The 27,497-nt window shown below is 40.1% G+C and overlaps 2 protein-coding genes across 5 annotated transcripts in view; one reads left to right on the plus strand and one right to left on the minus strand.

The window, feature by feature from the left end:
• GTF2E2 (general transcription factor IIE subunit 2) overlaps positions 1 to 26,732 on the minus strand; it is a 28,165-nt gene extending 1,433 nt beyond the window's left edge. Inside the window, exons 1-8 of one of the 4 annotated variants that reach the window (XM_083593938.1) lie at positions 26,420 to 26,442; positions 25,697 to 25,862; positions 24,101 to 24,267; positions 10,959 to 11,050; positions 9,317 to 9,424; positions 7,576 to 7,758; positions 5,693 to 5,786; positions 310 to 425 (exon numbers count right to left, since the gene is read on the minus strand). In XM_083593938.1, coding sequence (XP_083450064.1) covers positions 310 to 425; positions 5,693 to 5,786; positions 7,576 to 7,758; positions 9,317 to 9,424; positions 10,959 to 11,050; positions 24,101 to 24,263 — 756 coding nt within the window. In that variant the 5' untranslated portion in view covers positions 24,264 to 24,267; positions 25,697 to 25,862; positions 26,420 to 26,442. Of the gene's footprint in view, positions 1 to 309; positions 426 to 5,692; positions 5,787 to 7,575; positions 7,759 to 9,316; positions 9,425 to 10,958; positions 11,051 to 24,100; positions 24,268 to 25,696; positions 25,863 to 25,899; positions 26,015 to 26,419; positions 26,490 to 26,526 lie in introns of those variants that run through there. The other 3 variants (XM_083593937.1, XM_083593936.1, XM_083593939.1) reach the window with 3 other exon arrangements.
• Positions 13,460 to 21,333, plus strand: SMIM18 (small integral membrane protein 18). The gene is made up of 2 exons (XM_083594148.1): positions 13,460 to 14,593; positions 20,712 to 21,333. Exons 1-2 carry the CDS (start codon positions 14,434 to 14,436, stop codon positions 21,041 to 21,043), a joined length of 492 nt encoding a protein of 163 aa, XP_083450274.1. The 5' UTR covers positions 13,460 to 14,433; the 3' UTR covers positions 21,044 to 21,333.
• Positions 26,733 to 27,497: the final 765 nt, after the last annotated feature.

The raw sequence follows: 27,497 nt of genomic DNA on the forward strand, positions 1-27,497 counted from the left end.
AAGCCTAACCCTAATGTCATGGCACCATGCAAAAAGAATGGATTTTACTGAGTCCATAAAGGGATCAAATTGCTGTAACCATTTGCCAGATCTCAGGCAAGCATACCTAATGGTAGGAGAAGGGCAAAGAGGCCTGGGGAGAAGAAGCGGAAGACAACTACCTCATTTATTAGTTGCAAGACAAATACTGATTGTTGTCCTGTAACCTGATTATTTTAAGGGTAACAAAGCATTAATTCTGTCCAGATTAAGTTCTCCTTAACTGACTCAACACTAGAGCAAAGCATGGAAAAGTGGCAATTTTCTTACTATTTTCTTTGGTCCAGCCTCCTGCATGGAAGAAATTCCCTGGCGTTTCAGATACTCTTCTATCTTCTCTTCATCCATGGAATCCACAGGAACACTCCTCCACAGTTTCTGAAATTCTAAAATGCCAAAATAAGAATACTTAATTAGACACGGCACTGGATAAACAAATAGGAAATGTTTCTCATTGCATTCACAATTCAAAAGTTGCAGAGTTTTAAGCAGTGTGAAAAACCGCTTTGCCAGACTGTCAATGACACGGCAGACAAACCATAAGGTTTTAAATTACAGTAGTGAATTGAAAGGTCAATGATGAACACTCCTGGAAGCTGGTTAAAGGGTCACTTCAGAACATCTGCTTTCAGAAAAGTCTCCCAACCTTTTCAGAATTTCTTTTTCCTTATAAGAAATGCATATGCACTTATGCTTAGTGAGTATCAGTTCAGTAGATTCTAATGATTGGTACCATACATTTTTCTTTAATGTACGTGGCCTTAAAACTAGACAGCTGCTGCACCAGCATCTCCTCCCACTGACATCCCAGTAACTTCAAGTGAAAGATAAGTGATGTGAAGTCATTGCATTTGGTGCCTCCACATCTCCCACAATGAGGTGGAGTGGAGACAGAATGCATTGTTCTCATGTGTTTTCCTTCTGTAGGTACAGCTGGGGAGAGATGGGTTGGCAGCAGACACATGTTTCCTATAACAACTAGTTTGAGCATAAAGGAAACAATTAACAAATCAAAAGATACATCATGCTTCTATCCAAGTCTCATTAATGTTGTTTTTTTAACACACTTTTAAAACCAAAAAGCTATCTTCACCTATGGGTCACAGAAAATGAAGAAGAGCCCCAAAGCTTCAAAGAGCAGCAATGGTCTGATAACCTGCCTCCATATATCGTTTTAAGTGCTTTTCTGGAATGCCTTTATCAAGGCTGTGACTGGTACAATTCCACTTCCCTTCATCCCATGGTAATTAACTTCGATAGTGCCTGTCAACAGACCCAGTGCACAACCCATCAATAAAACCCTAAAACACGAGTCAGAAACCATTTCGGGTATTCCCACATATACCAAGCATTCATGTTTTTGATGTGATGCTAACCAAGGAAATCCTCTGTGACTTTTCCTCATTTGGATTTAATATGAAAGTAATGGAACTAGTTGGAGATTAACAAACTGAGGCTTAATTGAGAAAAGGCAGCAGGACTCAGCAGTGTAGTGGTGGGGGGGAGGGTCTTCCGGGGCAATTACCCTGGGCGCAGTGCTGCTGACACTGCCCTCCTCGAGCAAGCCCTGCGCCGGTCACTCTGATGGCTGGTGTCACTTCAGTGGTGAGGGCTGGCCAGGCGCAGCAGGCTGCTTTGCCTTCCGTGCCCGGCCCCTGGTGAGGGCACACGTGTCTGACCCGAAGTACTGTTGCTTAAGGTTTCTGTTGATCTTGGTTCAGCTATACAACCTGTACTTGATGGGGCTACACTCCCCCTTAGTGATCAAGTTAGTAGCTAAGGGGAGCAGCCACAAGCTCAGCAGCTCTGCCTGGTGAATCAGCCAATCAGTATGTGAATGTTTGCGTAACTGAGGTGAACGCGAGACATGTGAGCGGAGTGTGCAAGTAGTTTACAGAGTGTATTAAACTGAATAAGGAAAAGGTAGAAGAGAAAGTATTTGAAATGAATACATTTTCAAGTTTTTGCAGTTCTTCACTTGTTTTTTATTATTTTGATCAGCAATCTTGGGCTGAGAGGAGTGTGGTAGGTTTTGCAAACCCAAACAGTTTGTAAACACAAAGACGGGCATTATGTGGGTGAGATGGATGACTTCATGAGCTGGCATAATAAAAATGAAATTCAACAATGCACTGTATAAGGTCTCACAAGCTGCTAAGACAGTAAATGCAATTCTTGTGTTTGCTGAGACATTTGTAATATAGGAAGTGAAATACTGGTATTTTTGGCATTGAAAAAGAAACAGGGGACAAGCCTACCAGAATACAGAACTCTTACAACTCAGAAATACAGCACTGTTGAAAACACTTGAATAACTTTGCCTAAAAAAAGAAGCACTTCCATAAAACATATGAACTTGATCTGGGAGAGGACAGATCACAGATCATAACATGGAATAATGAATTAAAAACCTTTGGGACACTTCTGCAAAAATCTAACCTTCCTCCTGCAGCCGCCTAGCAATTCTGAGAATTCAAGCAAAATCTGTCCCAGATGCACTGAGTGCAACCATATCTTCTGCAAACAGAATACCTTCACATTTGAGAAAACTCAATTAAGTGCTTATACACGTTAATATGTAACGCACTGAGCCTCAATCTTAACCCAGTTAGACACAAGCGGAACAAAGAAATAGAAGCCCACCTAACACCTGCACAGTGGGAAAAAGTCCTATGTACAGTGGCATTAAACTATTCACCCATGACATTGGACTGAGATTAATCCAACAACAACAACAAACACTCCTCCAGGCCCACTGGACACTGGCATGCCTTAAACGCTTGGGCAGTACACCCATGGATGACTGCTGGAGAAGTAAGCAGCCCACCTAACCCACCAACTATGGAGCTACCCAATAATCAAAACCTTCTGGGAATGGAATTAATTTGGTCCTGGACAAATTCCTGATAATTGGAGGTACCAGCATCCTATTTGGTTACATACCTGGGGATTATTGAAAATACAGAATAGATGGTTCCACTAAGTCACACAGGCAGCAAAATGCATAACCCTCCAACACTGAAAAGGCTGGATCACACCAAATATGGAAAACTGAATACAAGACCTCCTCTCCTACAGCTAGCTGCCTATGAGAAAATGCTGCTCTATAAACTACATAAAAAGTCTAGTTTCCAAGAGAATTGGGAACACAGCTTTGGAACCTTTCACAGAAAAATACTCACAACCTGAAGAAGTGGGAGCACAACATAGGGATGGAAACTTCTCTAACTGAACAACTGTTAATCTGGGACCCCAAACATCGCTGACATTTATTGGCCCATATCCTTATCTGAAAATGTAAACCCGAACACCAAACAACTGAACATCAGAAATGAAAATGCTGTAACTGGAAAAGCACAAGAGCAGAGGGAGGAACAGAGGAGAACTGGGGGTAGAGGGGGCAGGGATAAGGGATTGTTCTGCTTTATTGTAGTAACATGAAAACCCTAATAATAACAACAGAAATAATAAAAAAGGAATTGTGAGAAGGCCAATTCCCTAAAAAAGCCAGGAAGATGCATGCAGATCTAGAGAAAAGTCCCAGCTGTTCAGAAAATGCTTATCAGCCCTGATTTTCTGATTCCCGGAACCATACGTTCGCCTATCTATAAGGAGAGAATAGCTCACTACAAAGTTATCATTCACATGTGGCATTATATCAAGGAAGCTCTAGTATTTAAGAATTGGGTATGCCAACTTGATATATATTTTGTAATGGTCTAAAACAGTGGTTCCCAATTGGTGGTCCATGAACCCCAAGGGGTCTGTGTAACCCACCCAGCGGGTTCGCAACACCACTCACATAACAAAAACTACTATACAGATATAAATATTTTCAAAAGTAGGGGGTTCATGGCTTGGCTTTTGAAAAACAGGGGGTCCACAGTACTGAGCTAATTGGGAACCACTGTTCTAAAATAAAGCCTGTAATATGTTATCCTTTGATAGCCGTTGCTGACTATTCATATCTGAAAGAAAGAATTAAGTACAGTATCTTTTTAGCAGAGTTTAAGCTTTAAAAAATCAGATAAATGATAAAATCACAGGTCACAAAAACACACTGTTAATGTACCATGACAGATTCCAAAACAAAATTTATACACAATTATTTCCATAACAGAACAAGCAAACTACAAATGTGAGATTATGCTGCCATCTACAGATCAAATTATGAAGACTCTAACCTTTCACAAACATTTTACACAGCTATGCATTCATCCTATCATGTGATATTAAATTTAAACATTAAGCTAATAATTACAATTTTGTTATCTGAAAATAAACATAAAGCCTTAAAAATCAACCATGTTTCAAATTACTGACACCCCATATTGCAAAGGAATTGAGATTAAATAGACTGAACATCAGGTAGAAGTGCAACACCGACTATATTTAGATAATTCATAAATAAAATATGATAATGGTGATGACAATGCAGCACATAATGGACAAAAATGACATCATCATCAAACAGTACATAAAAATAGTACATTACTACATATGCCGGATGGCTTCTATGCTTTCTCTAAAGCATTCAGAAAACAGAACAATCCCACTTTATTCATAGCTTAGCCATATCTAAAATTATTTTCTCTCATATTCTTCTAAAATAAAATTTTGAAGGAGAGAAAAAGGCTTTATGAAAAGCCTACCAATCACTCCTATATGTAGGGAACAGTCTTATCATCTGTGTATTCCCAGCAGTTATCTGAAAACTTGCCCCTCTCCCAGGAGGTCCAATTTGGCCTGCAAGGCCATTTCCCCCAATCCACACACACACACCAGGTGGCATCACTGGTGATGTCCGCTGATGGACAGGAGGACAGGGTTTAATTCTACACTGGCTGCACAATCCTGTTCCCGTATTCCTCCCTTAAGATTGCCTTAACAAAAAATCCCAACCACTTTTAGCTTTCCTCATAGAAGCTGCTCGAATCTCTTGACTATGGTTGTTTTTTTCTGGGATAGAATTTTTAAGTAATGGCTCATACTTGCCTCCTCTCAATTCGTTATTTCCTATGAATAAAGTAACAAGTTTACATGTACCAGCTGAATCTTTGCCTGCATGTTTCCCTTTCATAAGAGGACAGGGGGACTATGTGGCTGTATGCAAGGGAGCCTAAAAGGCCCTAGAGCAGTGTTTCCAAACCTTGGCTCGCCAGCTGCTTTTGGACTACAACTCCCATCATCCCTAACTAGCAGGATTAGTGGTCAGTGATGATGGGAATTGTAGTCCAGAAACAGCTGGAGACCCAAGGTTGGGAAACCCTGCCCTAGACCATGATACCTGCTTTCAAGGGTCTCCAACATCCAGCACACTGCTAAGATGAGTGTGCTCAGTATTTTAGGCTCTGGAATTTAAATATTAGATGTATTAGCATTCAGGTTCAAGTTGTACAACATCAGATGAAGTGAGACACGCGAGTGACATTTTAACATTTGACACCATGAGTGTGGCATCAGGTTTGGTGAACTCCAGCTCACATCAGCCCCAGACAACACGGCCACTTGTCCGTGATAATGAAAGTTGTAGTCTAGCAACATCCACTTGACCAAATGTCTCACAGCCCAGTAATAAACTATTCTAAACCCATATCTAGAATATGCTTTCCCTAGACATACATATATTTATAGCTGTAATTAGAAAACCAACCTTCATCCACTGTAAACTGACAGCTCTTATCATTGTAGAAAAGAATTTTCTTCTTATCAGGACGTGTAACAAAGATGATCTGGTCCCCTAAAGCCTCAAATGTAAACACAGAAACATAAGTGTACTTAAGCATTGATAATTCCAGTACTTTTGAGATCCTCAACAACTGAATCTGTTAAGAGATATGTGTGGATGCTCAACACTGGAACTCACTTAGAATAAATATGAGATGGATCCTTGCATTAATTTTGCCTATGACATAAACAATTAACAAAATTTGCAGGCATTTTGTGAATGGGCAAAACATCTTGTAACTCACATAACAGATTTTTGAAAGATACAAATTATTTATCCCCACAGTGTTCACTTTTATAAACAAGGGAAAGGTGAATAATCCTAAATTCTAATGTGTGTGTCTTATTGTTTGTTGACTTATAGTTGTAGAAGCAAAAGGAAGAACACTCTAATTCTAGTCACTAATTCAATGAATTATGAGGGGGAGTTAGCCCATCTCTATCATATATATTAATAAACACAGCCTACATATACATATATTCTGGAAAGCTGCTGGAAGCCAGCTGTTCACTCTGAATGTCACTGCTAGGTAAAAATCTAGCACCAATGATCACATGAGCACACAAAACTGCAGGCAGCTCTCAAAACACCTGTCATTAGGGGAAGAGCTGTTTGAAGGTGTGCTCCCTCCATGAGATGTCCAGAGGGTGGAAACGCAAGAACCGGCCTTTTCTGCAGTGGCTCCCCATTTGTGGAATGCTCTCCCCAAGAAGGCTCACTTGGCACCTTCATTGCATATCTTCAGGAGCCAGGCAAAAATATTTCTCAATGAACAGGCCTCTGGCGGATCTATGGCCTTTTAAATGTGTTGGGGGAGACAGTTATTGGTTTGTTTGTTTTTTATGTATTTTGTGTTCTCATGTTGTATTTTTATGCTGCGAACCACCCTGTGATCTTTGGCGATAGGGTGGTATAGAAATTTATTAATAATTAAATGTGTTAATATTAATGGAATTTTCAGAAAAAGTGATTTATTAGGTGGTCCACTAGATGTTGTGTTGTAAGATGTTCGGAGTCTTTAAGATGGCAGATGATCTAAATCAGTGATCTAAACAAATAGCAAAATCTTTTGCTGTGATTCAGTTACTTAATGTAGTTTTGTGAATAAAAGAGTATGTATTAAGCTTTTGGCTTAGCATTAAAGTACTAACATGGTTCTTTAAAAGGAAGTCCAGAATTCAAAAGCATTCTCAACCACAAGTTGAACTGATGAGGACCCTAAGGAACTCACTCTCTGTCAGCATCAGTTCCTCATTTGTAAAACTGGTATATTTAGGTTGGAATCCTATACAGACTTACCTGGGAGTAAGTATCATTGAACTCCCCCCCCGCCCCCGAATCAATACTGCAAAGGTCCTTTTATACTGATTTGCTAGCATGAGTAAAACAATGGCTATGATTCAGAGGGTTGACCCCTGATTTTTATTTTTATTTTAAATTCTACCAGAAGCTGTCCACACTGAATTGCCAAACTGTTCTTTGAACTCTGCAGTTCAAAAAGAAGGGTGGATGTTTTGTACCAGTTCATTTAAAAATAAAAAATGGTGCTGTGTACACTACTTTCTTCCATCTTCTCCTTTAAGCAGTGTTTGTAAGAACTCAGGGGAGCTGAAAGAACTTGCGGGGGGCGGGATTGTCGAGGAAGCTTCTGAGTATCTCTCAGAAAAAAAATAGATCCTTGCCCAGATAGTGCACACAAGTTGTTCTGAACTGTAGCATATTATTGAAAAGTAAAAGCAATTTACAAGTTTGCTTTTGCAGAATAAGAAAAACAAATTCCTAACATGAAACTAGGGAGTGTTGCTTACTTTTATGGCTTTCTGTGCATTAGGCAGTCCTTCTTCAATATCTTCTAGAAGTATTCCTCCTAGCCCTCGCTGGTCATGTTTATCCAAGAGCCGAAGCAGGGCCTTTTTGTCTTTCAAATTGTACTTAGGCTTGAAAGCATATTTTCCATCTATAACATCTATTTTGGGATTGTTGACAAGGGCCTGTAATATAAATACATGTTTTCAGCTTTTTACAGAAGATGCCATGTACTTGCTTTGTATACATTTTGTTAAAACAGTAATTCCTAAATTATGTACCAGGAGTGCCTACCAGAAGAAAACTGCATATTGAAGAGCCACAATAAATTAAAGGCCCAAAGTAGGAACTTCATGTTGCATGCCTCTATTACTCACCTGATCAGCCTCTTTCCACCCAATGATTATGTAAATTGCATGATGTCTTGGCATCACGAGCAACTGGAATATTCAGTCACTGTCAGTGCAGAGATCAAGCAGAATTATGTGCCTACCCAGGAGGCTGCCTGGTGTGTCTCTGAATGAGCCATCACTCTGGCCTTGCCTCTTTCCAGGATTTCTTGAAGGAAAGTTATTCTGTAGTATCTCTGCTTCTCAGCATGGGTGTTGTGCAATATGAATTTGAGGCGAGTAGGACTGTGTCTGCTTGTAAACTCTAAAATATACTAGGAAAACACTCTCACCACTACCCCAATGAAATTGGCCCTGGGGGGGTTGGGAGAACCCCCAGAACAGCTCGTGAGGGGGGGGACACACACACGTTGTTTCATTTGTCAAGCTGAAATGGTTGAGTCTCTCAGAAAACTGCATCTTGGTAACTCACTCACAGGTAGGGATGGTTGAAGTGCTCATAAGCCTGGGGATGAAGGTGCTTGGCGATTGTCCCAGGAGACACTGACCTCTCTTACCCGACTGTGGGAGCTCCCCTCCAAGCACCAGCTATTTTCCCTGCCCAAAGCAAGGCCCACTCTGGCCAAGTCAAGTTGCTACTGAATAGTACTGATGGTGACCTGAAGACCCTGGTTCACTCAGAATGTCCCTGCTGGAAGAAGAGCATGAAGATGAACAGCTTGCATACTCTGTTGGAACCAATAGGGAAAGGCAGGTGTTTCAGAGTAGGTGGGTGGAGGTGTGTTATATGGCAACAAGCCGCAGTTTTATTTTGCTAGCACATGTCTAGTCAAGAACAGATTATGTTTAGACTTTGCTAAACATTTAATTACTGTTTAAAAGTGATGGCATCTTGTAGAGCCAAAGGGAAATATTATAGTATGTGAAAGTAAAATATGCCTGCAATTGTAACATTTGAGAATCCACATTTAAATAAATAAATGCAGATCTTTTAAGCTTTTATTACTATAAAGCACTCAACATTAAAACTATTCCACAATTAGCATACACACAATATGAACTGGAAATTTATGCTAACAAATGTACATGCTTTGAAGAGTGCCACAGCTTTTTTAACGTGATGCATTCACATTAGATAGCATTTAGACATCAAGTTTTTAGGGGAAATGTAATATTAAACATTTCAGAAAATATATTCACAATAACTTGAACCAATATTTACCAAAGAGTAATTTAACAACTTAGTAAGTTTGTCTCTTTTGATAGCTCATTAAAGCTCTGTATGACAGCTTCTTACAGCCATACGATTACTGAACAATATGAGTTAATATTTGATAAAAATGCTTATTTGAACTGGCCTTATCTTAGAAGTTTGAATAGTTGCTTTCGTTACCTCACTCATTAACCATTGTTTCTGCTTCAGTCCAATATCTAGGTGCTGTGTTTCATCCAATATTTCTTCCAGAGTTAATGGGTGTGTATCACCACGCTGGTGCCGCGTCTAGGGAAAGAAATCATAACTACTTTGAGTTGCTATTAATTTTTTTAAGTAAAACATTAAGAGTACATAAACTATGTGCTGAAGTTGGGTAGCAATGAAATGCAATTTCTTTTAGTTAAAGAACTGAGACACTATTCAGATTCAGCTCCAGTAATTTACCTCTCAGTATTTATTCTTATTCTGCATGTGTTACAATCAAATCCACTAATTAAATATCGACATATAAATGCTCAGAATGCTGTGTACCAACAAATAGGCCAGTGTTGTATCACAAATGTGTTACAACAGCATTTCAGCAACACTGCATTGCTATTACAGGAATTTAGCTGCTAGGTTTTGGATCTTTATTGATAGCCCTTCTAAAATTTGAAATGGTACCTATGCTCATAGGAAAGGAAACCAGCATCTAGGTAAACAGGTGGGTGAAATCTCAAGATCAAGGGCACGTTGATCTACAGCTTGGCTCTTACCCCAACCAGCCTGTACCAAGTAGCTCTCCTGCTTTGCAACATGGACAGGGCTGTCAAAACTGAGTTTGGTTAACTCTTATCAAAGTGCACATTGGGGAAAGAAGCTCCAACCAATGTAAGTTGTAATAACATCATACTGCACAATGTAGTTAGACCTTCTACCAAATGAGAACAGAACTGCAGAGTTTGACATAGCTCTATTCACTTTCACCAGCAGATCCAAAGAAAATAAATGTAATCTTACTCTGTCCACAAAATTACAACTGGACCAGCAGGTCTAATAAGCCATTGGACTACAGCCTCTCACCCATTTTTTTATTGTATGAACTAAGGTATATATATTAATTCAGATGAATAATGTCCTTACTGTAACTACAGTGAAAATTAACTTGTACAAAATTATTATTCCAAGCCAGGTGCTAGCCACAATAATACTTTTTATACTTTTTATCTCATTGCTGCAAACAATGAAATCACAAGAGTTTATATTTTAATGTCTGTGGTTAAAAATATGTAAGTCACAGATATGTTGTGTACTGCTATGCAAATGAAGAAAAGACTAAATCCTTACTTCAGTGTCTCACATTTCCCTTATGCCTACTTATTCCCTATTAAAACTAGCACTTTTAACCCGAGGTTTAAATAGTCTGTGAGAGGCCTATAAACAAAATTGCACCTCTTAACTTCTATAGTCATTTCTGCACAGGGAACAAGGTTTCCAGGATACCAACTGTCAGAGGAAATCAATCAGCTTGTGGTTGTTGTGTGCTGCTAGGTATGGTCATATTTGTGCTTAAATCAGAAACCTTCAAGGCAGAGCTTAGCTGATACCCTACTCCCATTTCCCACTCTTAAGGATTAAGCAGGAAACGATAGACCTCAGTTGGCAGACAGAATAGTACCCTCCCCAAAAGCAGCAGTTATGCCTGCAAGATATATGCCATTTTTTTGCATCTAGCCATTTTCCTTATCACATACATTTAATATTGCTGCTGAGATTAAGGAAATTATACTAGAAGGTGCACACTTTGTTGTTCTAAATAATTGGAAACAAATGATTATACCTTCATATAATTCACTATTTTTGCAAGGACTCCAAACTTGTAGCCAGATCCACCAGAAAGGGCTTTCAAGTTAAAAGATCCATTGCTGTGATCTGCAAAGGAAAAACATGTTCTCATTTAGGCTAAATATACCCTTCTGTTACCATAACCACAAAGAAAAAGCTACGAGCAATAACTAGCAGTTTTCATATGCATTACAGTGTTTTCAGAAACAGCACTTATTACATGTTTGGAGAAACAAAGATTTTCAAAGCACATTTTATTACCATAGGAGTAATCTTTATCAATAAATTTTGTGACATTTTAAAAGCGGAGTATCTCTTTACAAATTGTGTTACACTGTGAGTTTTGCAAAACTTGGCAGCCTTGGTGTTAACGATATTTACAGATTACCAGCAATGAGCCTCAAGCCTTCCACACAGCATGAATGAGGTTCCCTGCACATGAAGCTCTGCAGAAGACATATTCCCATGGAGTGATCCCACAGTGATAAAAAGCATGTAAGGTAAAGCAGTAACACAGGTAGGGCCAAATGGTTATTTATCAGACACTTCAGTGGCATGGTGACTGCATGTGAAGGGGACTGGAGACAATAAATGCTTCAACCAACTAGTAGATTATTATTACCATATTTTATTGACTGCCTTCTAAACAACCATCTCTAGGTGAAGAACATGGAAGATAATTAAAAACAGTTAAAAACACAAGAACTGAAATTGTACTATCTGATTGTGTTCATTAGCTTTACCTAGCTTTACCTGCCCAAGCAATTCCTCTTCTGAGTCCTCATGCCTTCAGAAATGAAGCAGGGGAGCATGAGAAACCAGGCCTTTTCAAGCACAATAGCACACTTAAGGAATTGTCCACAAGCAATGAAAACCTATTCTGGATAGCTTTTGAATACTGATGCTTTTATTCTGATACAGTGATACCTCGGGTTACATACGCTTCAGGTTACATACGCTTCAGGTTACAGACTCCGCTAACCCAGAAATAGTACCTCAGGTTAAGAACTTTGCTTCAGGATGAGAGCAGAAATCGTGCTCTGGCGGTGCAGCGGCAGCGGGAGGCTCCATTAGCTAAAGTGGTGCTTCAGGTTAAGAACAGTTTCAGGTTAAGAACGGCCCTCCGGAACGAATTAAGTACTTAACCCGAGGTACCACTGTACTGCTTTTTAATGTATTTTTCTGCTACATTTTTACCTTATGTGATTGGATCCATATATTGTTTATTGCATCTTTTTAGAGGGGAAATTCATTTCCCCAACCCCCTGGATCAGATGGTGGGAGAGACAGGAGGACGAGAGAAGAAGTCCAGTTGCGCAAGCAGAAATCCTTACACTAACCAAACAACTTTATTAGGTACAACCATCTGTCTAGAAGGCAGCTGAGGGTCTACCAGACCCGGAAATAGCAGGATATGAGATGACATACAGTAATAAATAAAATCTCCCTAATTGTCGAATGCCTTACAGACAGTAAATAGAAATTAAACTGCCTCCCAATTTCTCTAGCACTAACCAAGCCAAATAAGCATATATTTTAGATCCCTCAAATCCTTCCCACTAACATTCATTCTAGTACCACAAGTCCATGGGCCTGGGTTTCCAACAGCAAACCCATTTGCTGAACTAGAGTTGCCATATTTAAAAAAGTGAAAATCCGGACACAAAAGTAAAATAAAACAAAAATTTAGTTTTGGAATTATTTTAAAGGAAATTTGCAAAAAAACCAACAACACTTCTGACATGGGTTCGCATACGTCCGGATTTTCCTGGACACTCAAGAGTTTTCTGCCTGAGCGCTGTTACAGATGGCAAAATCCTAGCTGTGTCCGGGAAATTTCGAACGTGTGGCAATCTTATCTGGATTCATGTGCCAGAAAAGACCATTAACTAAAAATAATTTTACTGCATCTGACCCAGTGGAAAGTCTCTGCAATTACTGTATCAAACAAAGTGGTTGAATGAACTGGATAAATGTATTTTAGACTGACTTAGGGTAAAAATCAGACTCCTGGCAATGAATGAAAATTTGAGTTTTATCTCAGTTATTATGCAGTATAACAATTCACAGGCTGATTTTCTCTACAAACTATATCCAAGGAATCTCATAATAGTAAAAGACAATAAAAACAAAACTACAAGCAAAACCATCAGTAAATTATTAAAATAATGTGAACAGACTATAACAAAGGCAGTGGTTAATTAAAAGAATGCTACAATGAAACAGTCTTCTGTTCTTATGGAAAGGTAATCAGTGATTGGGTCAGGAATACCTCAATAAGGAGACGGTTCCATAATCCCTTCTCACAGCCAAGAAGATTCTATTTTCTCATGCCCCCTCACCATACTTCTGATGGTACAGAGTTCTTGAACATATTTGTATAGTTGAAAGCAAATTTAGTATCCCCATTCCCAAGCCGTTAAACTGTTGTTGTTGTTGTTGTTGTTGTTGTTGTTGTTGTTTTGCTTTATTTCAGATTGGTCTGGCTTTGCTCTTTTTTAATTTAAAAAATGTTTTTTATTAAAGGATTTTCATAGTTAACAACGTCTCTGTTTTCAATTCATAGAGTCCTTTTTTCAGGTCAGTTATATTAAAATGAAATATTGTTTTAACTGGAACTGATAGTTTCTCTTCCTTGGTGTACTCCTACTGAAAAGGTAAAGGAAAATGTACACCCAAAACTACTTTGCATGATGGTTTTTTTAATCATTTTTATTCAAGCAGTCAAAGTGATAACAAATTCAGTTTTCTTTCCTAAATGGTAATATGAATCCATTGAAACAGAACATTGGCATTATTTTCAGATATATTTTGTGGAAAACAAAAACCTAAATTTCTAATTTTCCAGAGGTTATTCTGTTTTTGGCTTATTTCTTTTTTGTTGTTAATAATCATCTCTGGTATTTTGCTAGCTGCCTTAAGATGCTAGAAAAACAGCCTACAATATTTTTAAAAAAGACAGAATAACAAATTAGGACACATTTTGAAGAATTCAAAACATATTGTAATTCTCATAACTATCACTTGGTCTTCCCTGTCTACTTCAGCTATAGAAACGGGTCAGAAAACAACAAAAGAAAAAGGTAAATATTACGGATGCAATTCACAAACTACTGCTGTAGTTTCAAATATTTCAATGCCTTTTACCATAAATGGTTGACAAAGCAGAAAAGACAAAAGGTGTGTCTGTGTGAGTGTACATATAATATATGAAAATTTAGATCAGTCAGTAATTCTCTTCTATTAAGATCCTGACTAGTTATGGATGGTTCGCACCAGCTTGGTATGTCATTAAAAGAGCAAAGAAACCTGAAGGCATTAACACAATAAGTGCCTTGCTCGGATCAAAGCAAAAGCACAAAAGGCCACATTATTTATAAATATATTTAATGGTTAAAGGAGCTTCTGGGGGAATGGCAAGGCAGGGGAAGAAGATCTAGACTGATACCCTCTACATTTCAGATTTATGAATGATTTCCTCCTCGAGTAGGGGTCTGATGCAAATGAGCATAAAGGAAGTTGTCAGCTGCATTCTGCTTCAGCCAATAGCAGCAGAGCTCCATTTTAGCTGTACCCGAGGCTGTATTAAACAGCAGATCAGCACTGTTCCAGCATCCTTTCTAAAAAGAGGTAGGTTTATACCTTTTTTAAACTGTTGTACAATTATTATCTGACGGCAAAACAGATTTTTAAAAATAAATCAAAGCATGCAAGACCCCTATCTACAATTTTTTTAAAAAAAATACAAACTGTTTACTTTCTCTTGCATCTAAAGCTGGATTATGTGCTGCTTAAATGCAGAGACGCTTCTCTTGTGCTAATAGAGAATCTTACCATCTGTGCATTCATGAAGAATTGATGACCATCCATCTTACAGAGAGAGCCCAACACACCCAGATAATATTCTGTGATCAAAATCCCTTTGAGGCGACGTGTGACCTATTAATTAATCTAATTTTGCCTGGTAAAAGCTACTGTTAATAAATATGAAATAAGGCTGTGCTAGTAAGATTCTTTTGTCTTCAAATTTAAACTATCGCTAAACTGCACAAAAAAATGCTATTAACCAAACCCACTAAGCTGGAATCTTAGACTAGCCTTAACCCCTTAGCACTTAGCTATTGTACCTCTTCCGAGATGGATCACTGACATATTCAATGGGATTCTGCCAGTTCAAGTGTGAAGTGATTATTGTTTTGGGCTGCAATCCTATATCCTCTAATTTGGGAGTGAGCCCCACTGAAACCAGAGGGACTTCAGAGTAAACATGAGCTGTTAAGTTTTATGTTGTACTGGTTCATTTAACATTACAATTCCATGCATGTCTATTCAGATGTAAGCCCCACTGAGTTCAATGGGTCTTACTCTCAGATAAGTGGGTATAAGACTGCAGAGATTGTCCTTAAAAACATGTTGTCGTATGTTTCCTTACGGAACTTCTTTAACATGACCTAGTGAACCTACTTTGCAAGTCATGTGCTTTTACTGCTTTCCATATGGCTAAGTAAAAATAAGTCAAGCAGAAAGTACATACAAATAATCATGAAATATTTAACTGTCATTTGATTGTGTGGGCACACAATGAAGTGCATACATACATACATATATATATTTACCTTACTGTAAAGCCAAACATTTTGTTTCAAAATTTTAATCTCAAGGTAGTAAAAGAAAGAACCCTTCCAAAGCATAATTGTCAGCATGTAAATACAAATGCCCATTCTTAAAACAATCAGTATTGGACAGTAATACACTTACTGATTTACTAAGCACCATCATGTCTTTATACCACATTCTATCAGGGCTAATCCTCCTGGCACAAGAAATATTTAAAAATAAAAGGCAGTTACTCCCTTGATAGCCATGTCTGAAGCTCTCTTAAATAGTTACGTTTATATTTCACCCTTCCCCTAAATGTGTTGTTTTTAAATCTTTGTACAAATTTATAACAACATAATACCACCAGTAGCAATCATTGGTCTGATTACAATCAGTTTTTTAACCACTGAACTCTGCTTTTTCAACTAAAATGAAGCACAGCCTCATACATTAATCACACGCCCCAAAAATATGTCAGGTTGTTGATATTTAGGCTAAACAGATATATAGGATTCCTTTCATAGAAAAGCAATCAGTAGACAACAATACCTTTATGACCTATGGACTCATCAGGCTTTTCTAATAATTTAGGCCATGCACTTTGCTCATAATTTTATATACTTCCCAAGCTCTGTTGCCTCTATTTACAGCAGTAAAATGTTGGATCCTATGTAGCTATGTGTCAGTTGTGGCTAAACAGAAACCTTCAAAACATGCCCCAATCTCTTTCACTGAACTCTGCTACCATCATTGGGCACAAGCACCTGCTAGAGGCACCGTGGGCAATTAGGTGTTTTCTTTTCTTTCCTGTATCTTGTGTTATTTGTACAATAGGAATCCAAATGCTCTTTTTATTGTGGGTGTTTTGCTTCCTCTTCTCCCCTGCTCTTGATAATCTGGAGCACACTGTAGGTCCTGCTTCAAAATTAAATTGACCAAATTAAGCTCATGGCAAATCTTTCCAGGAAATTCAATAAATCCCAATACTTGTAACTTTTCATGTTCATATTTTCAACACACAGCTGGGCAATCTATGTACCAGTGGAGAGCTGGAAAGGAAAGCTGTTCTCACTAGTTGAGACTCTTGCCTATGTCTATGTAGTGCGTTACCAAAAGGGCTTTGTCTTTTTGTCTCCACTAAAACTGCCTTTGGAAGAAATGACAGAAGCTCTCCATAGCCAAGTCTAGCCATCTTTCTGTGACAAGTTTTACCAGCTGCCAGGGTTCGAAATTAGCAGGGTGCCAGGCGCGTTTTGTGCCTAAAGATTCTCCATTTGTGAGCACCTCCAAAAGTCTGGGTGCCGTTTTTCGTGCCTGGCTGACACTCAAGGATCACTGAAATGTATGTGCTTTGAAGCCTCAAAGTATATGATAAGGATAGACAATAAGTTAAGGAGTTTAACAATAAAGAGTAGAATGTTTTGAAAACTGAAGTATGGTACCAGTATTTTTATTCTAAACACCAATCTAAGCATGTATTAACAGTTTATGCTAAAAATGCGATCTTAACAATGTGTCACTTATGTGACTTGCGTATTAGTTCATGCTTATCAAATTAATAAATAAAAAGTGTTGCCACCCCACCCCCTCGGTGATAGCTAGACGTTCTGTGTTGGAGCCTACAACCCATGTCCCAGGAAGCCATTTGGCTCCTAGCTTTTCTATCCAGGTTTCTAACACTGCCTGCTCTTCAATGATGCCATGTGAGGCAGAAAAATCCAGCAGATGGATGACTAGACTGGTGGGTGAACTGTAGTCTAGTACTGCTTTCATCGAAGACACAAAAGCAATATCAGTGCTCTCCCATTCTACAACAGGTATGGGGAATGGAGAACATTAGGCCCCTCCCAAACAAGATGCTCAAGCTCCATAAGCTCTGGGTGTGGAGCTCAAAGCTGTGGTCCAAAGCTCTCTTGCATTTGCTACTGAGGCTTCATGTGAGTGGGGAGTGGGGCTGTCATGCAGCTGAAGAGACCATGTTGGCCAAGACATTTCAATATTACTTTTCTGATCAATGTTGAGCAAAAGGGGCCTAGAGGCTTGGGATCCATGGCATTCCCTGCCTGTTGGGGGCACAGATAATAAAGCAGAGCTAGAACAGTTTTGGGAGTCGTCCTAATATTGAGATGGCGACCCCAATGGCCTCTATTAGGTCTTCTCTTTTGGCGATGGTAGCTGTGGGTTGTGTGTGGAGGATGTCTCACAGCCAAAGGGGTGTGAGTGGGGGTTTGCCAGCTCCATCCAATTCCCCACCCCATTTTGAGCTCTCTCACTGGGTTGTGGTGGTGTATGCTTGCAGGTGAGGAGTCCAACGGGAGCTTGCTTCCCACAAGCAGACAGGATTTCTCTCTCTCTCTCGATTTGACTGGGGAAGCCTCTCCTCAACCAAGTCAATCCAGAATTCTGTCTTCCAAGGCCCAGCGATGGAGACTTTCCCTGTGCCAATTACTGTCTTTCTCTAGAGATCTCAAGAGAAAACTGAGATCTCATTTTTTAAAAGTTGTATTTCACATTGAGAGCCACTGGTTTAACTCTTATCTCATTAGCTCCTACAATTAGACCATAGAGAGTTCAACAATCTAAGCAAATAAAGAGAGAGGCACCATTATAAATGTGAGAGTACCAACAAATAGCACACAATGCAAAGTTATTTGGACCTTATTGTGTTAATCAAACTCATTTAAAAATAGAACTGTGATTAATAGCACTAGCCTACATTTTACTCTTTAGGTAAAAACACGGGCTAGAAAAGGATTCTAGCATTTGTTTTGACCTCGAGAGTATGACTGTCATGGCAATTACAATTTTTGTTAAACTTCCAATAAATGTTATATATTCATAAAAGCAAGGTCTTCATTGATGCTCAGAGCCCTTTAAACAGCAAGATACCCTTCTGATTTTGATGTTTGGCTGTTATTTGTACCAAAAGCTGTCATTTCAGAGAATTATATGAAGTGTCCAACATTAATCTGTACTACTTGGATTACTATGACCCAGAAGACATACAGGCCTTGTTCAAATGATCAGATCTTAACTTATTTGGCTGAAATATGTGCTAGCCTTTCCCCTGCACATGCTGCTCCTTCCTTTTCCTCTGTGCAGTGTACAGTAATTAAACCCAGAAGTCTCTCAGTGACCATAGTTCTAAACCAAGAAACTGTTGTTTTGGGGGTTTTGAACAAGCCATGGTAAGAAATTGATTTAACACCTTGGTTTGTTCTGAACCTGGGAATCAGGGCTAAAATCAACAATGCCTAAATGCAAGCAGAATGGACTTCTTGTATACAATACAGCCCCAAATCTGCTCCAAAGGTCTGAGATACTGTTAGTGCAGATTTGGAAGGGTATGCGGGGAGCAGAGGGGAGTAAAGGGCATTTCCATTGTATGAGTAGACATTAATCTAGACACAAATCTTGGTGACCTTTAAAAAGTTCTCTAAAGCTGCAAACCTATGCTAATTTACTTGGGATGGAGCCCCATTGAACTTAGTGGGACTTACTTCTGCATAGAAGGACACTGTGATGTGAATTATGAAGAAAGAATTATATTCTAAACACTAGAACTTAATTCAAAACAAAATGACTAAGGTTGGCATGCCAGTCAGCCAAACAGTCAAATATGGCCAAATATTCCATGAAGTCAAGATTGTCATTGGCTGTGTTAGCATGTAATGCTAACTCATGATTTGTTTAAGCCACTGTATGTCCAACAAACCACAAACTGTCTCACAGGTGGGCAATCATGGTTTGTTTCTCCAATGTTTGGTTTGTTTTCCAACTGCTCTTGTCTCATGCCTCTATAGCTTACAGGGGTCAGCAAACATTTTCAGCAGGGGGCCGGTCCACTGTCCATCAGACCTTGTGGGGGGCCGGACTGTATTTTGAAGGAAAAAAAATGAATTCCTATGCCCCCCCCACAAATAACCCAGAGATGCATATAAAATAAAAGCACACATTCTACTCATGTAAAAACATGCTGATTCCTGGACCGTCCGCGGGCTGGATTTAGAAGGCGATTGGGCCGGATCTGGCCCCCGGGCCTTAGTTTGCCAAACCATGGCTTAGTGAGTGGGGTGGTCGTACAAACTATGGCTAAGCAAGGATGCAGACATAACATCCAAGCAAAGTTAGTAAGTCAACTTGTTAGCCAACAATAAACCATGGTTTTACATCACACTTTGTTGCGAGAAAACAAACCATAGTCAGTCTGCTGATTTAGGTTTGGACATTCAAACAAACCACACTTTGGCTAAATGAACCATGGTTTAGCATTATGTATAAACTTGCCATTGTACAGCTGGCAATTTACCTTTTTATTTCATCATGGTGTCATTCATTAGCAAGATCAAGAGTGAAGTCTGCTTGCTCCCTAGCCCTATAGCAGTCACAGAGAAAGCTTCTACTGCTGCTTATCCACAGGCAACTACAATAGTAGCAACGGTCACTGCCTAGGACTGCTCATTACTTCAACTTGTTTACTGAAGGAACCAAAGAATTTATGGCCTGCACAAGTGCTTTTAAAAACTATTTTTTTGTTTTTCAATAGTTGCCGTTACTTGGCTTATCTTTCTGTTTTACTTTACCTTTAAAAAAACAACAACTGTAGGCTGACCATGTTTCAGGATGAAACTGAGAGAACTGATCAGTAAATGGTTTACATTTACACAAACTTTACCCAACATTAAAAATGATAGCAATTACCATTTTGTAAGTTAATTGGGTTGGTGGGAAAAAAAGAGGTTAACTTGTTTTTACAATTTGCAAAATGTCAAACCTGTTTTTTGTTCTAATAAAGTTGATTTCAAAATACATGACCATTATTTGACAGTATCTGTCCAGTCAAATGTCTAGTCCTACGCATGACTGATGCAGTCTTGCAATACAGTAAGAAACATAAAGCAAGCACTATGATCCAAAACTTTGCTTTATTTGAAATAAAACTGAATTAATGTACCTGCAGGTCAACATCGTTATATAAAACTATAGCAAGAAACATTAACAAACAATTAGCCAATTAAACAACACAACCTTTCTCAAACTATTTACATAGAAAGAAACAGTTCTATTGTGTTGGTGACGGGAAAAAGCATAAAAATTTAACAACAAAGGAAAATCACCAACTTTCCCGTTTGTATATTTCAACACACAGAGCTGGTGCAGAGACGGAAGTTGGAAGACTCTCTCAACATGGCAACATTCAACAATAGCCGTTGGAATGAAACTACATCCCTCTACCAATATCTTGGTTTTCAAGTGCAGAAGATTTATCCTTTCCATGACAACTGGAACACTGCCTGCTTTGTCATTTTGGTCATATTTATATTTACTGTAATATGTTTGGTGGTGCTAGCTTTCTTATATGAGCTGCTTGACTGCTGCTGCTGTGTGAAAAACAAAACTATGAAAGACTTGGAGAATGAACCAAACCCTGTTAGATCTATGATGGACAGCTTCAGGAAACGTGAAACAGAAGTGGTGTAGCAATGGACTGTTTTGCTAGCACCTGCAGCAAAACCTATGTTCAATATTATAATAAAGCTGCTTGCAACTTTTGACCAAGCAAGTCAGATTCTGCTTAGCCTTAAATATCATTAACACCATTTTTTTCCCACTGGTGGATAGAAACTTGAAGAGTTCACAAAATGCTTAATACTGGGATGATCAATCACAGTGTTATGTGAAAATGGATTTTATGTAAAAATGGTTTCTTTGTTGTTTTACAATGAAAACCTGTTGACTAGATTGGAGTAAAATTTTGTTCATCTGACCAATTATGTCTACTGCTTAATTTATTTATTTTAAAAATAAATATTATTGTCATTCATTATTTCTTTCCCAAGGCAGGCAACAAGTAATAACATATAAAAAAACAAAGTAAAGTGTATAAAAACAGCAGAGACAGTAAAAAATAGCAGTAAGACTGATTCTATTTTTAAAGTATTTGTCATAGTCTGAAAGCTTATCAAACCCAAAGAAGTATAGCAACACAGAACCATTTTAGAATTCTGCACATCTGAAGGTATTAGATGAGCAAACAACATTTTTTATCATTTATGTAGTACATTTCAATTATTTAAAGTTCTTCACATATTCATTATGGTATAAGCATTCCATCAGAGAATGAGTATAGGAGTGGCTAACATTTGAGAGTCCAGATGTTGCTGTCCTACAACTCATGTCATCCCTGACCATTGGCCTTGTTGGCTGGGGCTGATGGGAGTTGAGAGCACAACAACAACTGGAGAACCGCTGGTTAGCTGTCCCTGGTGCAGAGAGAGAAAATTATGTTAGCAGGGAGGTCAAAAGAAAATAAAATGCATTAAGTACTGATAGTGAAAAATACATGAGATTTTAGCTGTATGTAAAATAATTGTAGAGACCATTCAATAAGTCGTTCTTAGACTGGTAAATTAATTACGATCCGTAACTTACCAACTCAATGACATTTATCAACATCACTGCAGTTAATTACTGCTGTTGGCATTTTTTGTATTCCATCTCCTCTGACCTCTCTGCTAACATGTTTTTCTTTAGACACCACAATATATATATAATATTCTGGCAATCCAGGGTAACATTCCATGCATCTGATGAAAGCATTATGCCATGAAAGCTAGCCTTATGCCAATACATGAGTTTGAAAGCATACCAGCGCGACTATTGACTGTACAGTATTGCATATTTGTCAACCCTGCATCTACACAGTAGGGCTGACAACTTGGTTAAAAACATGAAAAACCCAACAGTATGTGCTGTGTTTCCTTTTATATTTGGAACAGTCAGGCAAGGAAGGAACTCTGTTAATATGAAAACAGAACCGTTTCCTGCTCTTGACTTTGAGGATTTAAGCCTTACAAGAAAAGCAAGGCTGGCACCAAATCTAAGTAGCCCCGTGTTGGGTTCCCACCTCCACCAAAATCTGTACAACACACAGTACAACTTGATGCCATGACATCATTACACTATGAGGTCCCATTGCTGCCATCCAATTATGCAGAGCACGGGAACACAGCATGGTGATGACAGGACAAGCAGTTCTTGGCAGCAAGCTCATGTAACATTTAGTTCTGCAATCTGGTTTAATGAGGTGGGGGGAGGAAACGACTGAACTGATTCTGCTATGGGGTGAGTGGTACAGCAGTCTTTTCCTAACCACAGGCATGTCTCAGTGAATTCTAAGCAATACTCAACACTGCAAGTTACAACTGCTTAGCTGGCTGATAGGACTCTACATCAACAGCAGCACCAACTTTGCAATTCTTAGTATTGGCTCTGAATGTGTATGATCATTGACTTGCGGAAGGAAGTCTGGAGGAAAGAAAGAATGGCAATCATGCAACAGGAGCTGGCCGAATGATGAGGCTTGCTTTATTAGAGCATAGTGTTACTCTATTCCTTTGTCCAGCTGCTAGCGCCCAGCAAGTCTCCTTACCTTACTGCTCCTATCTTGCCTGCATGGGCTCCTATTACCAGCTGCAAAAAACCTGCCACTCAAACAGAAATCTCAATATAAGCCAGGGTTAATTCCATCTCTCACATTTCTAGGCTATGATATAACATAATTAACAGCATAAAGGCCCAGAAATGGGATACTGGGTCTTAACTGATGATTTAATTTTTTCTTTTAAGAGTAGAAATACACAGTAGCCTTACTCATGTGACTGGAACCTGTATTAAAAAAACTATAAACACTAACAAAATACTATCATGAGAGCTAGAACCACTTTAGCAACACAGCTCTGCTGCATGAAAGTTCAGATAATATTACTTCTCTCTTGAAGGAGCACCACAAACCAAGAAAAACAGTCCCTTGGTTCAATTTCTGTTATATCAATTATTATTATTAGTAGTATTTTTTGAGAAAAGGGGTATAGTCCAACTTCTCCATCCCCAAGTCATTAACTGATCTAAATTGTTCCCAACCCCCCCACCACAGAACTACTATTAGAAGAAACATACAAGGTGCCCTGGTTTGCACATTCTCTATTTATTTATTTCTTTGTTTGCTTGCTTATTTATTTATTAATTAAATTTATATCCTGTTCTTTCTTCCAAAGAAGCACAGGGCAGCAAAAAACAAGTGGTAAAACATCTTAAAAACATTAAGCCACAATTAAACTATGGTTTAATGTAAAAGAACAGTGAGCTTGTGAATGCTACTAAAACTGCAGGCATTTCACTCCTCCCCTACTCCTGCCAGGAAACAAACCATAGTCTGGCTTGTCCAAACCTAGGGCTTATGGTTTGTTTTTCTCCATGAACTGAGAAACCAATGGAGACCAAAGTTTATTCCTGGCTTGTCACTTGTGGTTTGCTTGGAGAGAAATCAGCCACAAACCTGGCAGCAGTAGTGAGGCATAAAACATGCAAGATTTCAGTAGCATATACCAGCACACTGCACATTCACATTTATTTTAGCTGTGATTTATTGTGACACGTTAATCAAATCGTTATGTATACATAAAGCTCAATGACCTGGAAGGATAGGACATAAGAAGAAGAGTTTCTGTTTAAACTCCAAAAGCAGAACCCACAAACCTGCATTCTGTTTTGAGCTTGATGATCCACCCTGCTCTACCTTTGTCTTCTTCTTCTTAGAAGATGAGGAATCAGAAGAGGGTGCTGGACGTTTTTCTACAGCCGGAGTACAGAGCGCTCGCTTTTTGAAAAGTTCTCGTTCTCTTAGCAAGCTTGGATCCATAATTCTGTCAAAAAAAGTGAAATACTAGTAAAAATGTGTTGTATTTATACAGAGCTTTACATCATACATAATAGTTGCATTCAGACATTGTCAGCGGCTAACATGGGAAGAGTTGTCTTCGCCATGGGTTGAACAAGATCTAGCTAGTCAGTCCCACTCTATTTCCCTCAGAGGACATCAGTGGGAACTGTAGCCTAGTAGGCAGAGGCTGAAGGGCAACACCATAGAAGACTGAGGGCAGAAAATGCCCCCTGAATAATCATAGTACCACGGGATTGCCACATTATTTCTGTTCCTAATACCACACTTGAATTTGATTTTTATTGTTGGAATATTTTGTATGCCACTTTGAAAGTTTCTATGAGTTATAAAGCAGGATAGAAGTACTGTAAATAAAGAAAACTAAATTATAGTTTAACACTACAGGGAAGCGTCTGGGTGAACTTCCAGCCTGTGTGCTCCCTCCTCCCTCCAAAAGCATTAGCTCCTATTTTCAACTAATCTTGGTTACTTATTATGTGTGAACACAGATAAATTGTGGTTGTGTTATGCATGTTTTAGGAACCAAGCTTTATGATCCTGGCTCAGTCTCCTAAACCATATGAAACCCTAACAATAGTACTTGGTTCAGATATAGCATGTAATCACAATTACTTGAAAATGGAAGCCAAATCTTCTTATGTTTTCCTCACGAACCACAGGAAGGGGAATGCTCAGCTCAAAGCGGCTGCTCAAAGCACTAGTTCACTACTTCTTGGCTTAAATCCATGCCGTAAAGCTCATAAGCGTTATCTTCAAACAGCAGATGTAAGGCTGAAGAAAGCATCTTGCCCAAGACCATCTAGTAGGTTTTCAGCAGAGGCAGTATGTGAATTGTGGATTTCCTGTATCACATATTTAGCCACTATAATACACTAACTTTCCTGGTCACGAGGGTTCCACAGTTTTAGGTAACTGGCAAGTGTTTGCTCATAAGCACAAAACTTTTTATTGACTATGTCTATGACTATGAAGGACCACTTCAAGACTTGGAGCCTTCCAAGACTGCTAATTCCAAGGCAACATCCTGTTTTTATTCTATGTTCAAAAGGGAAATGGACAGCTGAAGAGTTGTAAGTCAGCTTTCCCCTCATCCCAAGATGAGCTACCAGGTAAAATATTCAGAGCAGCATGTCTGGCGGGAGTCCACAGTTACACTTTGGAAATACAGAGGACTTCACCAGAAAGTTAAAGTGAGCAAGTGAAACACGCTGGAATATTTGCATGGGCAGCGGTTGCCTCTGAAACTGAGGTAAAGGACTTGCAGACCATTATTCTCTCAGCCTGAGACCTCTTGCAATGTGAGGCAATCGCACCGCCTACATTACAGGGGTATTAAGCATTACCCAACTCCTATTTCTGTGAAGAGTTCTGAAAACATATGGGGCACACACCTACTCTATGGAGTGCCTATGGAACTGCTGGCGGTATTTATCCTTGAGGAACCCTGGAAACCGTGCAGAAATCGTCAGGGAGCCCCTGTGCGCGACCACAGAGCAAGGTTTCTGAGGGTTCCCCGAGGAAGGGAACGACAGTCCTGTGGGACGGGTGACGGTGCCTCTGAAGCAGAGAAATTTCCCTCAAAAGCAGGGGCCACTTTTTCTCAGCTTCCGCACGGCAACCGTATGTCGAGTTCGACTACCCAGGCTTCCCTCAAAGGGACTCCCAAGGAGGACATGGCAGTTTGAAGAAGCCGCTCCGAGCTCCCTCAGTTAAGAGGTCAGCCGCCCTGCGCGCGCCCCTCCTCGCAACCGCCCCTCAGTTCAAAAACCACAAAACCACAGTGTTGTTGTTGTTGCTTCAATTGTTGTGAGGAGGGGCGCGCGCGCAGGGCGGCTGACCTCTTAACTGAGGGAGCTCGGAGCGGCTTCTTCAAACTGCCAGTTCCTCAGCGGAGTCCCTTTGAGGGAAACCTGGGTAGTCGAACCCGACATACGGTTGCCGTGCGGAAGCAGAGGAAAAAGTACCCCCCCCCTTTTTGAGGGAAATATCTCACGCAGGTCGCCTCACGCTTCCCCATGCCCGGAATATTCCCGCTTCCACAAGGGGTTTGGAAGGAAAGGGGGGTGCCCTGCTGACTCCGCCCGGGGAGGTGGGCTGCCGGGCTGCCCCCTCACCTTCTCCCGAGCCCGCCCCCCACGAGGCAAACCAGAGTCGCCGCCGCCAATCCCATCCCGGGGTGCCGCTGAGCGCGCGCGCGCCCCCGCGCGCCAAAACCACTCACCTCGCGCACGAGACTACCCCAACGGCGGGAGTGGGGTGGGCGGGAGACGGGTAGAGTGTTTGTGGGGGGGGGCGCGGGTTTGGGAAACCAACTTGAGCCCTGCGGCTTGTGCTGCTTCCCTATTGGCTCAGCTTCCTAGCGCGCAGGTCTTCCGCCGACATTTCCCATCCGGCTCGCTAGGCGCGACGTGACGTCACCGCAGCGATGCTTTCCTTTTTTTTTTAATATGAACCCGGAAGTACATCCCTACGTTGCTCCGGCAACGGGGAGGATTGTTTGAAAGGCGCATGTGCGGAGCAAAAGGGTTCCTCTACCCCCCCACTCCTATTACTGGGTGATAAAGTAGAGAAAGCGTATTGGTTGGCATGCAAGGTGGGGGGTGGGATTAAGGCGGGTCTTGGGGGGGGGGGTGAAACATAATTTTTGAAGGGGTCTTAAAAGTACGTTTTGGGGGCGTGAGGAATTCAAATCTGCTATCATTTTTGTGTTTGGAGAACGTCTGGCTTCGGAAGGCTGCGTTTGATGAAGCACACAAGCTGGAGAAAGAGCTTTTGGTGGCTCCTAAATTTTGGAACTTCCTCCCCAAAGAAAGACCCCTTTATTGCCTGGAGACCCTTCTATTGTCACTTAGGTGTCAGACGAAAAGAAATTCTGTTTCTGTAGGCTCTTAAGATTTAAATACTTCAAATACATTAAGTATCCATGAATTCTGGAGAATAGTGAGATAAAAAGTCAAATTTGGTGTGTGTGCATAGAGCAGGGGTCTGCAACCCGCGGCTCCGGAGCCGCATGTGGCTCTTTTACACCTTTGCCGCGGCTCCGGGGCGGATACTAGCAAGGGGAGGAGGCGCATTGTGCGCCCCGACACTCCCCACTGTGGCGGGCGCTGTACTGGCTGTGACGTCGCATGGGGGAGGTGCGTGTGTTACTCACGCACCGTCCCGACGTCACCTTCCCGCCCGCTACATTGT

This window comes from Podarcis filfolensis (assembly GCF_964270895.1).
Source record: "Podarcis filfolensis genome assembly, chromosome: 17".
NCBI lineage: Eukaryota > Metazoa > Chordata > Lepidosauria > Squamata > Lacertidae > Podarcis > Podarcis filfolensis.

Excerpts from the sequence above, each read along its gene's own strand:
- SMIM18 (XM_083594148.1), top strand. The coding sequence starts at position 14,434 with ATGATTTCCTCCTCGAGTAGGGGTCTGATGCAAATGAGCATAAAGGAA. Across the intron at positions 14,594-20,711 it reads AGCATCCTTTCTAAAAAGAG|AGCTGGTGCAGAGACGGAAG; the intron begins GTAGGTTTATAC and ends TTCAACACACAG.